This window comes from Thermobia domestica, chromosome 13, assembly GCF_964235325.1.
Source record: "Thermobia domestica chromosome 13, izTheDome1.hap1.1, whole genome shotgun sequence".
In the NCBI taxonomy this organism is placed as follows: Eukaryota; Metazoa; Arthropoda; class Insecta; order Zygentoma; family Lepismatidae; genus Thermobia; species Thermobia domestica.
Genome location: NC_137466.1, coordinates 89,985,807 through 89,999,715, shown reverse-complemented (window position 1 = coordinate 89,999,715; position 13,909 = coordinate 89,985,807). Strand labels below are relative to the sequence as shown.

Genomic DNA, 13,909 nt, shown 5'->3' with positions numbered 1-13,909 from the left:
TTCATCTTCTTGAGAGGATTGCCAATGACCAAGAATTCTTCAATTGTGTGATCACAGATGATGAATCCTGGATATTTGAGTACGATCCTGAAACAAAGCAGCAAAGCGAAGAGTGGCACACTCCATCATCTCCTCGGCCGAAGAAATGTCGAATGCGCAAATCAAATATCAAGACGATGCTGATTTGAATTTTTTTGACAGTAAGGGTATCGTGCAAAAAGAATTTGTTCCACCAGGACAAATTGTCAACCAAGTGTTTTATAAAAGTGTCCTTGAAAGACTCAGGAAAAAAGTGATTCATGTGAGACCAGACATTGCAGACAAGTGGATGCTTCATCATGACAATACCCCGTGTCACACGGCCATTTCCATCAGTGAATTTTTGACTTCAAAACACATTACTGTTGTTCCTCAAGGCCCCTATTCACCTGATTTGAGTCCTTGTGACTTTTTCCTTTTCCCAACATTGAAACATATCCTAAAAGGACGTCATTTTGGAACTCTGGAGAACATTCAAAAGACTGTGATCGGCCAATTAAAAGCCATACCAGTTGAAGACTTCCAGCGCTGCTACCAAGAGTGAGAACGACGACTCCGTCGGTGTATAGCTACCCACACCTCGTATACAAAATTTCTAGAGTCCACGCTTAACAGTTTCTGAGATCTCGATAATGGCAAAAAATATTTAACCTTATTGCAGAAAAAAAAATATTTAGAGCCAGTGTGAAAGTAGAACATTTATGCCAAATTTCAAGATTCTATACTTAATACTTTTGGAGATTGGCGATATTATTATTATTATTATTAATATTAATAATAATAATAATAATAATAATAATAATAATACTAATAATAATGCCGTGTTAAGCGAATAGACCTTAACTCCATTTCGCATACTTCCGAGAAAATAAGCAAAACGCGTTTTGGCTTAGGCTGTACGTTCAAATTTGTTGTATTTCAGTAAAGCTTTATTAAATATATTTTCACGATCTAAAATTTGTGTGGTAATACAGTTAAATATTTTTGCTTATGAAGTGCCACTTAAGGTCTTTTTGCTTACTTTCAGTTACAGTTTTGAACATAAGGTGAACACTCATGACGTCATTACGTCCTACCTATTGGTCAAACCACGTCAATTTCACTTTAGGTGGATGCAGAATTGTACTACGAACATTCCCATACCAATATCTCGATTTTCGAAAAATGTGGAGTTAAGGTCTTTTCGCTTACGACGGCAGAATAATAATAATAATAATAATAATAATAATTGAAGCCTCTTTATTTCCTTTAGAAGCAGCATTTCGCAAAATATCGCCTTTCTACAGCCTACAGCCGTGTTTCCGAATCTTTCTGATGTCGTGGACCCCTTCTAACAACTATTAATTCTCCACAGCTCCTCTTGAAATAAAAAAAAAATATATATATATATATATATATATATATATATATATATATATATATATATATATATATATATATATTTTAAAATATATTTTTCGTATCATAAAAATGAACTGATAATTTAACAGCACTAAATGTGCTATTTATGACAATACAATAGTAGGTTTAATATTTTGAATTCAACACTCACCTAATGTATTGGGTGATGCTGGTTTTCAGACGTCAACTTCCATATGTCTGGATCAAAACTAGATAATTTCAGATGTAGATCTGGCTCCACGTTACGTACGTTCCTCTATTCCTTTTCCATATGTACGAGATGAGAATATGTTGTCTCGTACAAATATATAGTGATAAATGGCATTACGTGTCCTAAAGCCCTCTTGGGAATTACACGATAAACAGCTTTAGACAGGAACCAAAACTCGGGTAACGCTAACAAAGGGTACGTACACTACTTTGAATGTCGAATCACAAGGCAGCTCAATAAGTTGTTTCTCTTCGTCAGAAGAAAATCTATATTCCAAGTACTAAAAGTCAGCTTTTCATTAGTTCATCGGAAAACAGAGACGCAAATAATGTCAAATGTTTAATCATACTTTCAGCAATATCACTAAAATGGGGTTATCTATTAACATCAATCAAACCACTAAAAATGTGAAAGGAACTTCATTTTTGTTTCTCCAAACAGATGTAGCTATCACAAATTTAACTTCTGGTCTTGCGCAGAGAAGACGGTGATAGATACGCTACACTGAAGACTCGAGTCAATATGTTAAAAATGCTGCCAAATAAGCAAGTCATTTGAAATCGTTAAATTGTGTGTTAACTCAAATTAGAATTAATAAGGAGCAACCTCAGTTCGCCACGAAGCTCAAACCGCATCAGAACTCCGAGGAAGCCAACGAATTTCTCAGTATAATAAGTGTTCCTGATCACTTCCCATTTATTACAAAGAGCAGAAAATAAGCTGTTGAGCAGACAGGACCTAATAAAACTGACAATTTTTATTGCCTGCATCGGTTTTTATTCTGGAATGCAGCGATTGTAATTTACTAATCCGCACTGGATATAAGTCGCAAATATGTTGGATTAGGCATTACTTGCGAATTAGTAACTTAAGTTCTTTAAGTTGAGATTTGTTTTGCACATATCTTTCAATTTTGATTGGTAATTTTGTTATTTGTTCTTTTATTTATTTATTTATTTTTTATTCATTCTTCTCAATTGGGTAAAACCTACATTGTACATTACAAATATCCTATGTGTAACCACCATGATAACGTAAACTTTAATGAAAACAATAGTTCTCGCGCACTGTGGAGGTAAATACTGTAACGAGAATACGCATATAAAAATTTAAAATTACTGAATCTAACACCTATCAGTTATCTGGCTAGCAGCAAAAAAGAAAAATCATTCGAGCCTCCTTATTCCGATTTAGGGGTCGAGTTTAAAACGCACTCTCTGGCACCCTTCCTTCCTTCTTCTGCAGATGATTGTCCCCGGAGACTGAAAAGAGTGATCCTAAAGTCATTCCAGCAGAGATGATCAAAGTTACTCAGGACTGGTCAGGTCGCAAAAGATATGTGGTGTCATCTAGAGACACCGACACGGGATTTGTCGTTAGTTTTCCAGAATTAAAACATCCAAATCGTAATCTATTCTTACCAGCGTATCTAGGATTCCGGAGATGTTTAATGTGTATAATAATGGTATGAAAAGGAAATAAAGTGTCAAACACAAATAATGTGGACCATAGCGCATTTTACGTATGCTGCAATTTAGACTTTAGTTTATTGCCTAATGACGTTGCTGTGTGTTCGATATTTTGTAATTCTTGCAACGGATAGTTTCATTTGACTGTATTAACCTTCCGACAGGGTTTGAAAAAACCCGGGTTTTTTTGAAAAAGCCCAACCCACCTGGGCCCATGTGGGTTTTTTCGGGTATTTTCGGGTTTAATCGGGTTTTTTCGGGTTTAATTGGGTTTTTTCGAAATATTTCAATGTCTTTGGGGTAAAAGTGTTAAAATGTGATTTATATTTCAAGATTATCATTGTCACAACTTGCAACAATTTTCTATTCACTGCTGTTTTGAAAAAATGGCCGCCATTTTGAAATTTTACGTTAGATCGCCGCCAAAATATATACAGCTAATTTAGTGTGTCTCGTGCTTATATTCTAAAAATTTCAACTTAAAAGACCGAAAATTGCACTTTGTAGCGTGGATACCCGCTATATTTTTTTTAAAGCCACCATTTTGAAATTGTACGTTGGTATGCCGCCAAAATCTGTACAGGAAATTTAGTGTGTCTCGTGCTTGTACCCTGAAAATTTAAACTTAAAACATCGAAGGTGGTACCTTGTAGTATGTGTGGTACAGGCAGACGATCGAATTATCCCAGAAGCCTCACTGACGTTTGCCAAATATGAACACCAAATATATTAATTTAACAGCGTAAAATAAATGGTTTTATTTGAAGGTCACTTTCGATATTTTGTGCGTTCAATTAGGTGAAATTCCCGAGCATTTATTGCAAGACGTTTCTTTCCAGATAATTAATTTAAAACAATTAACAAAGATATAATTCATATTTTATCTTCCAGCGTAAAATAAAATAGGTTCATTGTTGAAGTATTCAGTTCCGATGCTTTGTGCGTTCAATTGCGGGAATTTCCCAAGCATTTCTTTCGCGACTTTTTTTTTTCCCTCGAAAATGCAGCTTTCTTTACTGTATATCGAAAGTTCCACTAGTACGGAAGTTTGAATTCAGCACTTGAAGTAGTAAGTGTTACGTAGCTTTCGGAACTCTGAGCATTAAGCTTCTTAAATTCGACAAGAATTTTTACGCTATTGTTGGTGTTGATTCTAAAGAACGCTTATTTGAAGAGTATCAACAAATAACTGATCTAAACTGTTATTGTTAGAAAACTAAATTTTACTGAAGAATACTTGTGCTACCAAAGAAATAATACTAATAGTTTTACTAATGCACTACATATTTACTGGTAGTACCGGCACATATGGCTTTAAACTCGTCAAACGTAGGGGAGACCGGGGCACATTGTCACAAGGGGCATGTTGTCACAGTAGCAATTCTGAAAAAAGCGAAAACATTAGCGCGACGGTGCTGCTTTCTTGTTTACTTACTAGATGTCACTACTAACTGTACTCGATTGGAGATACGCGGCAACAACGGTGCTACGTCAGTTGAACTTTGTTTTCAGTGCCGGAATGTAAATTTTCCGAGTCCTGAAATTGCTGTTTTGTGTGTTCGTGAAAGCGGTAGAAACAAATATTTTTGTGTGTGTTATGTAGGTTACAAATAGAGCTTCATAATGTGCTACTTTGAATGCACCTAATCTGGTCGTTTGGTATAGATATTTTGTAAAAAGTGTAATGGCGACGCGTGGGGCATGTTGTCACTGTGACAATGTGCCCCACTGTGTGTCAGGGGCGGATCCAGGACAGACTTCTGGGGGGGGTCGGTTGTCATACTGCTACTTTAAAGGGCACCAAACTTTGGAATGGGTTTTTGTTATATATATAAAATAAAGTTTTCCTCTTCTGGGGGGGGGGGCGATCGCCCCCTGGATCCGCCCCTGCTGTGTGTTCTGTGTAATACAAACGATAGGGTTATCTCTGTTTCGCAAACAGTGAGAATATTCAAAAGAAAGACAGAGAGGAAAGCACCACCAATGGAAGATCTACTGGTTGCAGCAAGAGCTATGAAAAGAAATAACCCCATATCAATACGTAGGCCTAAAACTGCTAAAGAATTTCATGTCCACTACAGAACATTGGCGAGATTTTGTGCACGTGTTACAGATGGCGAAATACAGTTCGGCCAATGCTCCTTTATATTAGGTTACTCTTCGTAATACTAGGAAGAATTACTAGGTATCATACTAAAAACAAGCTTCGCACATATAATTTGGACTCACTACAAAAGAGGTTCGCGATTTGGCTTACAACTATGCAAAAGCGCTAGGATTGAAATGCCCAGAGTCGTGGAATGAAAAGGCCATTGTTGGCCCAGACTGGTATCCGGTATTTCTGAAAAGACATGGTGATCTTGCTATAAGAACTCCCCAAGCAAATAGTTGTGCACCTAAAAACAATGTCAACGAAGGTCCAAAGAGGATTACGATTCTTCCTCAGAGGACGACGATACATTTGTTTAGTTTATGGCGATCCATACAGTGCAAGTACATGTAGCGATAAGTGGATTCAGTGCATTCGATGTACGGAATCGGCCTACGAAAACTGAGGGAAACAGAACTTGTTTTACGTGTATATTAACTGTGACTCTGACGATGACCTCCAGGTATGGTACTTTGTAGAAGCAAAAGGATAAACATTTTCAAACTAGTTTGTGGTGCGTACTAATAAAACGCAACTAAACTTCGTAATAATATTTACTCCTCTTCTAGCTATACAGTAGTCCTATCAGAGAAATTCTTTACAGTTCATAAACTACAATCAGAAACAACTTAAATACAATTGGGTAATCTTGCGTGGAGATGTAGGCTATGATTTGATAATTTCGTCATTTTGTTATGACCTTTTAGTTTGTAGTTTTGATTCCTTAGCTATGAGTTAGTTCTGTTTCCATGGCAGTTTTGGTTTTCCTACAAAGCTTGATGTAACAATAAATCTTTTAGGTTGAGAATATATAAGCTACAGGTCCTCCTCCTTTCTTTCCTATTTAACTAATATAGTTTCCCCTTTCATTTAATTGTGTTTTGATTCTCTTTCAGACGCTAAGTATTTAATGCTGGTAACATTTATAGTCATTTTGCATTAGTAATAGTTGCATTAATAATATCTACCAATTTCTGGAAAGTGCCACAAGAATAACATGTGACAATTTGCCCCATATATTGTGACAACTTACCCCGCATATGGAGTACATTGTCACAACTGTATTGATCATAAAACATAGTAGTTCAGAGCGAGTTACATTGGACAGAGAAATATATGCTATGCACAAGATAACAAAGTATGTGTATACTAAAAATTATAATTTTCGGCCTTACACGAGCATCACAAGAAAATAAAACGTGAAAATTGTGACAATGTTCCCCGGTCTCCCCTATGAGGGATAACGTCCCTCGGCATAGCCGAGTCGGTGAGCACACTATTTACGGAAAGTATTTTCTAAAATATAAAATTGCATTCTTTTCAAATAGGCTATAAGCATAATCAATACATTAATTTGTTATATAATTATCTCAAGCTAAGGTAAGGTCTTTTCAACTATTCAGTGCATTCAGAACTTTATAAAGGTCTTATGTAGCATGTTGTTGTATACCTTAACGTGAAAGCATTTAATTCGCCCGAGGAAAGTCCAAAATTTGACAAAAATCACTTTCAATGTGATCAACTTAGTTGTAGCAATAATATATTAACAAAAAGCTCAAAAACCCGGGTGGGTTTTAATGTGGGTCCAACCCGAAAAAACCCGGTGGGTTTTTTCGGGCTGGGCCCACTTGGGCAAACCCTGCCTTCCGAACACTTGATTTGTGAATTTAAGCAAATGATGTGGAGTGGAAATGCCTAAGTTGTGTGTCAGAGTCGAACAGACCGGAAGAGGTTGTAAATGGTGAAACTGGAGTCAAGACTGTAGCTAGGAACACTTCCAATGTAAATGCATCTGAGACGGATGCAGAGGATAATTAATGAAACGTCTGCGAAATACTAAAGAGGCGAGAAAGCCGGAAAAGACGAATGTTGCAAAAGGCCCTGTACCAGAGAATAATCAGGAGTTCAGCTTACAGATGATCTTGGTGAAGCTTTGTTAATTGGACAATAAATTTGATTAGATACAACAAATTTAGTACTGACGTTACTGCCATTAGGAAAGAAACAGAAGGTTTCCAGGAAATGCGAGAAAAATGACATAAAGATCTACAGAAAGATCTAGGCGGATAAAAGAGCACATTGATACTGTTCGGAAGGAAGTAAATGTAAGATATACCGAAGTTACGGATTTAAAGCAGATTGTGGTTCTGTTGAAAGAACAATCAGATGATATACGGTACAGAAGGAGATAGACAATGTGAAAACTGTTAGTGTCAAAATACTCACCACAAAAAATAAGGTATATCACTGCTCGACAATGAGAAGTTGAAGCAATGTTAAGTTGTTAAATCCTTAATAATTTGTGTCGAAGAAAACCAAGAAGTAATGTTGAATGAGGGCATATCCTATAATTATAATGATCAAATCTAGTTAGATTGGCTATCACGGATTCATATTGGTATGCAATTTCCAAAGGTTATTTAAACCTATAAGAGTGACAGTTTAGGAAATTATACTGGCGCAGATAAATATTCTAGCAGCAACCGAAATTATTTAGAAAACAATTTAACAATGTCGAAGATTACAAATTAAAGAGAAATTACATCAACAAATTATACAAACATGTGTAGATATACAATGTGCAAGCATGAGACTAACACTCAACTCAAAAAATAATTACAACAAATAACATAAGAGCGAACAAATTCGTGACAGATACACAACTGTAACGAATCGACAACTGGTCAATTACAATTTACACTATGAGAAACCTCGCTGTCATCATCGATTGTGTTCTATTGTATTCCCACCACTGTCAACTATCACTTAACATTGAAGATCCTAATGGAGGCAAAACTTTTGCGAAACACGGGCAACGATATTCGGTTCCATTCCTCCCCACAAGCTCTGCAGAGAACCAAGAAAGTTCACAGACACAGATTTTAAAGACGTCTCTTTTCACAAATCAACGCCGCAGAAATCCATCGGACTAGCGTTAGGGCTCTTCACAGGAAAGTCTTGAAACAGAATGGCAGACTCTAAACTCCAGTTTATCCCTGATATCACGTAAAATTATTAGGTGTATGACTTGAGGTCTGGTTCATAGGAATCCGCTAGGCTATTAATCCGAAAGATAGAAGTCACACCGAATTTCTGGAAGTACTTGTATTCAATTTCAAGTTTTTATCAACCTTCCTTATCACTAATCCCCCCTTCCCTTTCCTATCGTGGTGAAAAAAGTTACACAGGTTCTTTATATCTCTCACGGTATGTCGGCACCCGAATGTGACCACCACGAAAAGTGCTTTTCATATAGATTCTTGCAGTTTGTTTATTGTTTTCCAATAGGATACGGGAGCATGCAGAGGGCCTTATGGGCACACCTCAGCTGGAGCCGCTTACGAATGGTTGTGTTTACAGTTGAAGGAACCAAACTTGAATCTTTTGGGCCGGTGTGTTTTCCTGGCACGGTAATCAGCGGATCTCTTGCAGTATTGCCAGAGTCATTTTCCTTGAAGCCTTTTTTTGGTGCTTTTCGTGAGCCACTGTTTCGCCAATTGCTCCTGGTTTGTGTAACGGGCTAAATAGCCTTTGCAGTAATCACCTTAAGTGTAATTTCCATTCTCTGTACACTGCTTTACTACGCGTAAGTAGAAAAAAAAAAAAAATGAAAATGCAAAAGGGCCAGGACAGGGACGTTAAACTCAAAATCAACTCAACTCGTATCCTTCCCAGTAATAGTTTAATTTTGGCGCTATTTAATGGCATTCAGCCACCTACAACTGAAGGGTATGGGAAAAAAACAAGGAATGTCCACTATGTGCTTTATCGGGTGCTTTGTTCTATCTGTTGGTGACTTTTGGTACTATTTGACTGTATATGCCATGCATGCGTAGATGGAGAAATGTCCATGTAAAAAAGGGCAAAAATTTAACTAACCCTATTCTTTTTACGTGGTTTTTAATATTAAAACACCGTTTTCTCGAAAATGCAGTTTTGTGACATTCCTTCTTTCTTCCCCTTACCCTTCAACTGCAGTCACATTACTGCTCACACGCCTTACCCTGATGGCAGTGGCTTTCCTAATTCGGTCCGACATAAATCGAACCTTCACTCCTTCTCCTTGAACATTTCGAAGAGAGCTTCCTTCTGGTTCATCCCGCCAGTCTCTTCTTTACACTAATTTGGCTGGTCTACTGGATAGCGTGTGCACCTATTGGACACATGATCCCGGATTCGATTCCAACAGAGAAAGCATTGCATAATTTGAGCACATTACAGTGGTTTGGATTTCACGTTGACCTGTACGTTGAAGTCTTATACAGCTTCGATCTAAAAGGGAAGCTAAACTTTAAAGAAACAAATATTGCTTACTTCTCACAGTGTGCAAGAGGTGAAGGTTTATACCTTCATCCAGTGTTAAAACAAAAATAAAATCTTTTAGTTTAATGTCCCACGTTTATGGCTTTTAGGCTAAGGGAGACGATGATGTAGGCATGTGAATGATGATGGAAGAATTGGTGGAATGAAATATAGGAGGAAACGAGAGTACCCCGAGAAAATCTATGGACACGGTGTTGTCCACCATAAACTTACTTGGTCACTATGTTATTTTAATTTGCTGATTAATATAGGCATAACTTTCGTTCACCATCGCCAGCTTATAAACCACACGTTAGGATAGATTCTTTTCGGTTTACTATGATATGAGTAATCGCGGCAGGGCTGAATGGAACTCTTAGACCAACTTTGGAACTTAACCCCTTAATCTACCCTCTTTTTCCGTAAAATGATATGTTTGGTGCACTTGCAAAGCAATGCGGTAGTAAATTTTTAACGTTGTTTTTACGATCTCACATGACTTACACGTTCGTCGCCTACATAAAGAAATTCCTTAAAGATTACTCTCCTTTCTTGAATTAAATTTTACCTGTACACCATAATTCAATATATTCTCGTATTGTTAATCTTCACCGAGGTGTTTACACAACCTACACGAAATATTCTTTCGATTTTTTCTATACACTTTCTGAATTTGGCGTCTATACAGCTAAACAGTAAAAAAGTTTCTTATGTGTCTGGTCCAGTTATTCCATTCAAAATATATCCGAGCCATTCTGTCTCCCAGTTAGGTTAAACTTTATGTAAGTACTAATCCTAAAAGTACAGCATAGGCATAAATTTTCTTATATTAATATTTATTTGTGAAATAATAGCTTTCACACATGCATTTTCTAAATTAGTGATGTACTATTCTTAATCAGTAATAAATTAATAATAATTTTAATAAATCATGATACAGATTTAAGGACAGTAATAAAGGGCAATAGGAGAATTTATCCGTAGGTGTAATCTTTTCTGAGATTATGATTTGACAAATTAAGTACCGTGCTGAACATATTAGCAAAAATGAAGTAAATTTACCTGTATATTCTCTTCTCGCAATAATGCAGAAATTAAATTATCAAAATTGGTAGTTCCAACTGTAACAAACACTTTGCCATCCGCCATGTTGAATGACTGCGCATTACCGCAAAGAATTGTGGATTTATAGTACCATTAGAGAATGGCGTAAGGAGGAAGTATGTGGGTACGTAGAGATTTGTGTTATAGAACCAAATATTTAGTTGTAAATGTAAAATATTATTGCTTTCGGATATTATATCAAATTTACCAGTGTTTCTGATAGTCAGAGAATAATTTTTATGCCAATAGGCTAGGAAGATCTGTGTTTTATAGGTGTGATTTTTTCCCGTCTTGATATTGTGCTTGGGATAGGCCTAGCGAAGTTAAGAATTTCACTCTCAAGCCATTGATTTTTATTTTGGAAAACTACGTCGTAAGAAAATACCTTGTGTTGTCTTACAAATTTTAAACAATATAAGAGCAAGAACTCCTCTCTACTTTATAGCATCAATAGTTCATAGGTTCATAGCACTATACATTTTTTTTTCTATTTTCGTGTAGGAAGACACCGTAAAAATCAGCTGCTAAGGAAGTTCGTGTATTGTTCTTTTAAACAACCTTGTAAAATACAAGGAGACACAAACAAGCTTTCCCACGTTTAGCGCTGAATAGAAAAGTATATAATTATATCGAGTTTTTGTTTGCTAATTAAATTTGCTACGGGAGTTCTTTATTGAAACAGTAAACTTATTTTGTTTAACTACGTTGCGTGTAATTTGTGATTACCTGTATTTCAAGGAATTTGAAGCATCTTTATATGCAAATTGTCAATTAATTTGACGGACAATTTTTGATTTGAAATTTAGACGAAAGTTATAATAAACACTTCTTGTTCTTAGTAACTCGAATGAAAGTGCGAGTCATTTCCGATCATAAACAGAAAGTGCACTTGTCATACATTTAACCTTGTGTTTTTGCTGGAAGCCTGACTTGTGAGTCATTGATGACTGTGTTTGCTATAATTGTGTAAAATACTCGTTTATTCTACGAGACAAATTCGTTGTCATAATAGTAGGTTAAACAGTTACTAGAACCGGGACACACTGAGAAAGAGTATTTAAGGCAACACTTACAAAATATATTAATTTTTTCAATTTTTGTCAGCCTTTGACAGGTACAAAGGCCGTTTGAACTTGTAGAACACAAGAAACCACAGGTTCATTAAATATGGCGAACACAATTCGAGGTGCAAAGGCTCATATAAATATTTCGTTAGGATCACAATAGCTCAGGATCACCTCTGGTTCGATCCCAGTTCATGTGAGATCGTGGTGGACAACATCGTGTAACATTAATCATTTCTGCAGGTGGTGAAGTCGTTAGTTGGTATCTCGCTAAATAATTAAAATTTCAAATGGTTGTCTGAATGGCAAAACAATGATGAGGGTTAATTTTACAATGCCCGCTCCAACTGATATACTCACCAGCAGTGAGAAATTACCCTACCCTATTCTACTCTACACTTTGAAAGCGGCCCTACTTATCGATGCGCAGCTGGGCGTGTATGGTAAAGTTTCCCCCATTGATGATTTCATTATATTTCTGAAAGAAAATCGCCAAAATTAAAAGTAAAAATGAGAAATATAAAAAAATCCCCAATAGCGCATAAGATCTTGTAATACAGCAGTGATCCAACTCTTCTTACTTTCATTTTCGTCGATTACGTTTTAAAAATACGTGGTATTGTGGATTACTATTTACAGAAGTATACTATTTCAACTCATGCACGTTATGAATAAACCAACGAGAACGTTACAAAATAACATCGACCTCTGACAAACACTAAAAGGAAAACCACATGCTAACCTTATCCCGTGACCGAATAATTCAAACACATACACCAGGTAACAGCAATATGTCACCAACCAATCACAATACGTATTTTAAAACCATGAATCATCACAGAAGGGTGGGAAAATACTAATTCCTGCCAACCAGGACAAAACACACTATTTCGAAGTACGTGTTAACTTGAGGTGGAATGAGGGAAACAATGCAAATCAATGAATGAACACCAAAACTAATCTTTGTATTGAATTTCTTTTAACACGAACAAGTTAACGAAAAACAAACTACCAAGAAGCAGGGTTTGAAAAAACCCGGGCTTTTTGGAGAAAGCTCAACCCACTTGGGCCCATATGGGTTTTTTCGGGTTTAATTTGGGGTTTTCGCGTTTAACCTTATATATATATATATATATATAGGCTATATATATATATATATATATATATATATATATATATATATAGGCTATATATATATATCAATGTCTTTGGGGTAAAAGTGTTAAAATATGATTTATATTTCAAGATTGTCATTGTTACAACTTGCTACAATTTTCTATTCACTGCTGTTTTCGAAAAGAGGCCGCCATTTTGAAATTTTACATTGGATCGCCGAGAAAATCTATACAGCAAATTTAGCATATCTCTGCTTCCACCGTCAAAATTTCAACTTAAAAGACTGAAAATTGCGCTTTGTAGCGTGGATATTTGCTATTTTGAAAAAAAATGCCGCCATTTTGAAATTTTACGTTGTTATGCTGCCAAAATCTATACAGGGATTTTAGTGTGTCTCATGCTTGTACTCTGAAAATTTTAACTTAAAAGACCGATAGTTGCACCCTGAAGTGTGTGTAGCAGAGGCAGACAAACGAGTTGAGTTGGTTTTGTGTTTAACGTCCCTTTCAGCAGCGAGGCTATATGAGACTGGACCTACTGAATAACGTGTAATCCGAACCACATGGGCTCCCGTCGGGAATCGAAACCGGGTCGCCCATGCCGAAGACGCGTACACTAACCGGTTAGCCATGAAGGAGCTTGGCAGACAAACGAACAAATGTAGATCAAGTCATCCAGAAGCCTGACTGACGTTCCCCAAATATGAATACCAAAAGGAGTCCATTAATTTAAAACAAAGGTATAATTTATCTATAAAATAAATATATATTTCAAAATGTCTTATATGAAATAAACATTTTCCAGCGTAAAAGAAATAGCTTTACTGTTGATGTTCACTTCCGATAATTTGTGCGTTCAATTACGGGAATTTGCCGAGCATTAGTTGCAAGACGGTTCTTTCCTGAAATTTAATTTAAAACAATTAACAAAGATATAATTCATATTTTATGAAGTAATTGTTCCAAAATGTCTTAAATGAAATTAAATATCTTCCTGCGTAAAACAAATAGTTTTATTGTTGAAGTATTCATTTCCGATGCTTCTGCGTTCAATT

The 13,909-nt window shown here is 36.2% G+C and overlaps 2 protein-coding genes across 4 annotated transcripts in view; one reads left to right on the top strand and one right to left on the bottom strand.

The window, feature by feature from the left end:
• Positions 1–10,768, bottom strand: part of HSPBAP1 (HSPB1 associated protein 1) — a 69,778-nt gene extending 59,010 nt beyond the window's left edge. Inside the window, exon 1 of one of the 2 annotated variants that reach the window (XM_081736052.1) lies at positions 10,634–10,768. Coding sequence is in view for 1 of the 2 variants with exons in the window: in XM_081736056.1 (XP_081592182.1) it covers positions 10,634–10,720 (87 nt within the window). In the remaining variant the exon portion in view is untranslated. The remainder of the gene's footprint in view (positions 1–10,633) is intronic. The other variant, XM_081736056.1, reaches the window with a different exon arrangement.
• Positions 10,684–13,909, top strand: part of LOC145668320 (uncharacterized) — a 68,299-nt gene continuing 65,073 nt past the window's right edge. The window contains exon 1 of one of the 2 annotated variants that reach the window (XM_081736050.1): positions 10,684–10,799. The gene's annotated coding sequence lies outside the window, so the exon portion shown is untranslated. Of the gene's footprint in view, positions 10,800–10,923; positions 10,949–13,909 lie in introns of those variants that run through there. The other variant, XM_081736051.1, reaches the window with a different exon arrangement.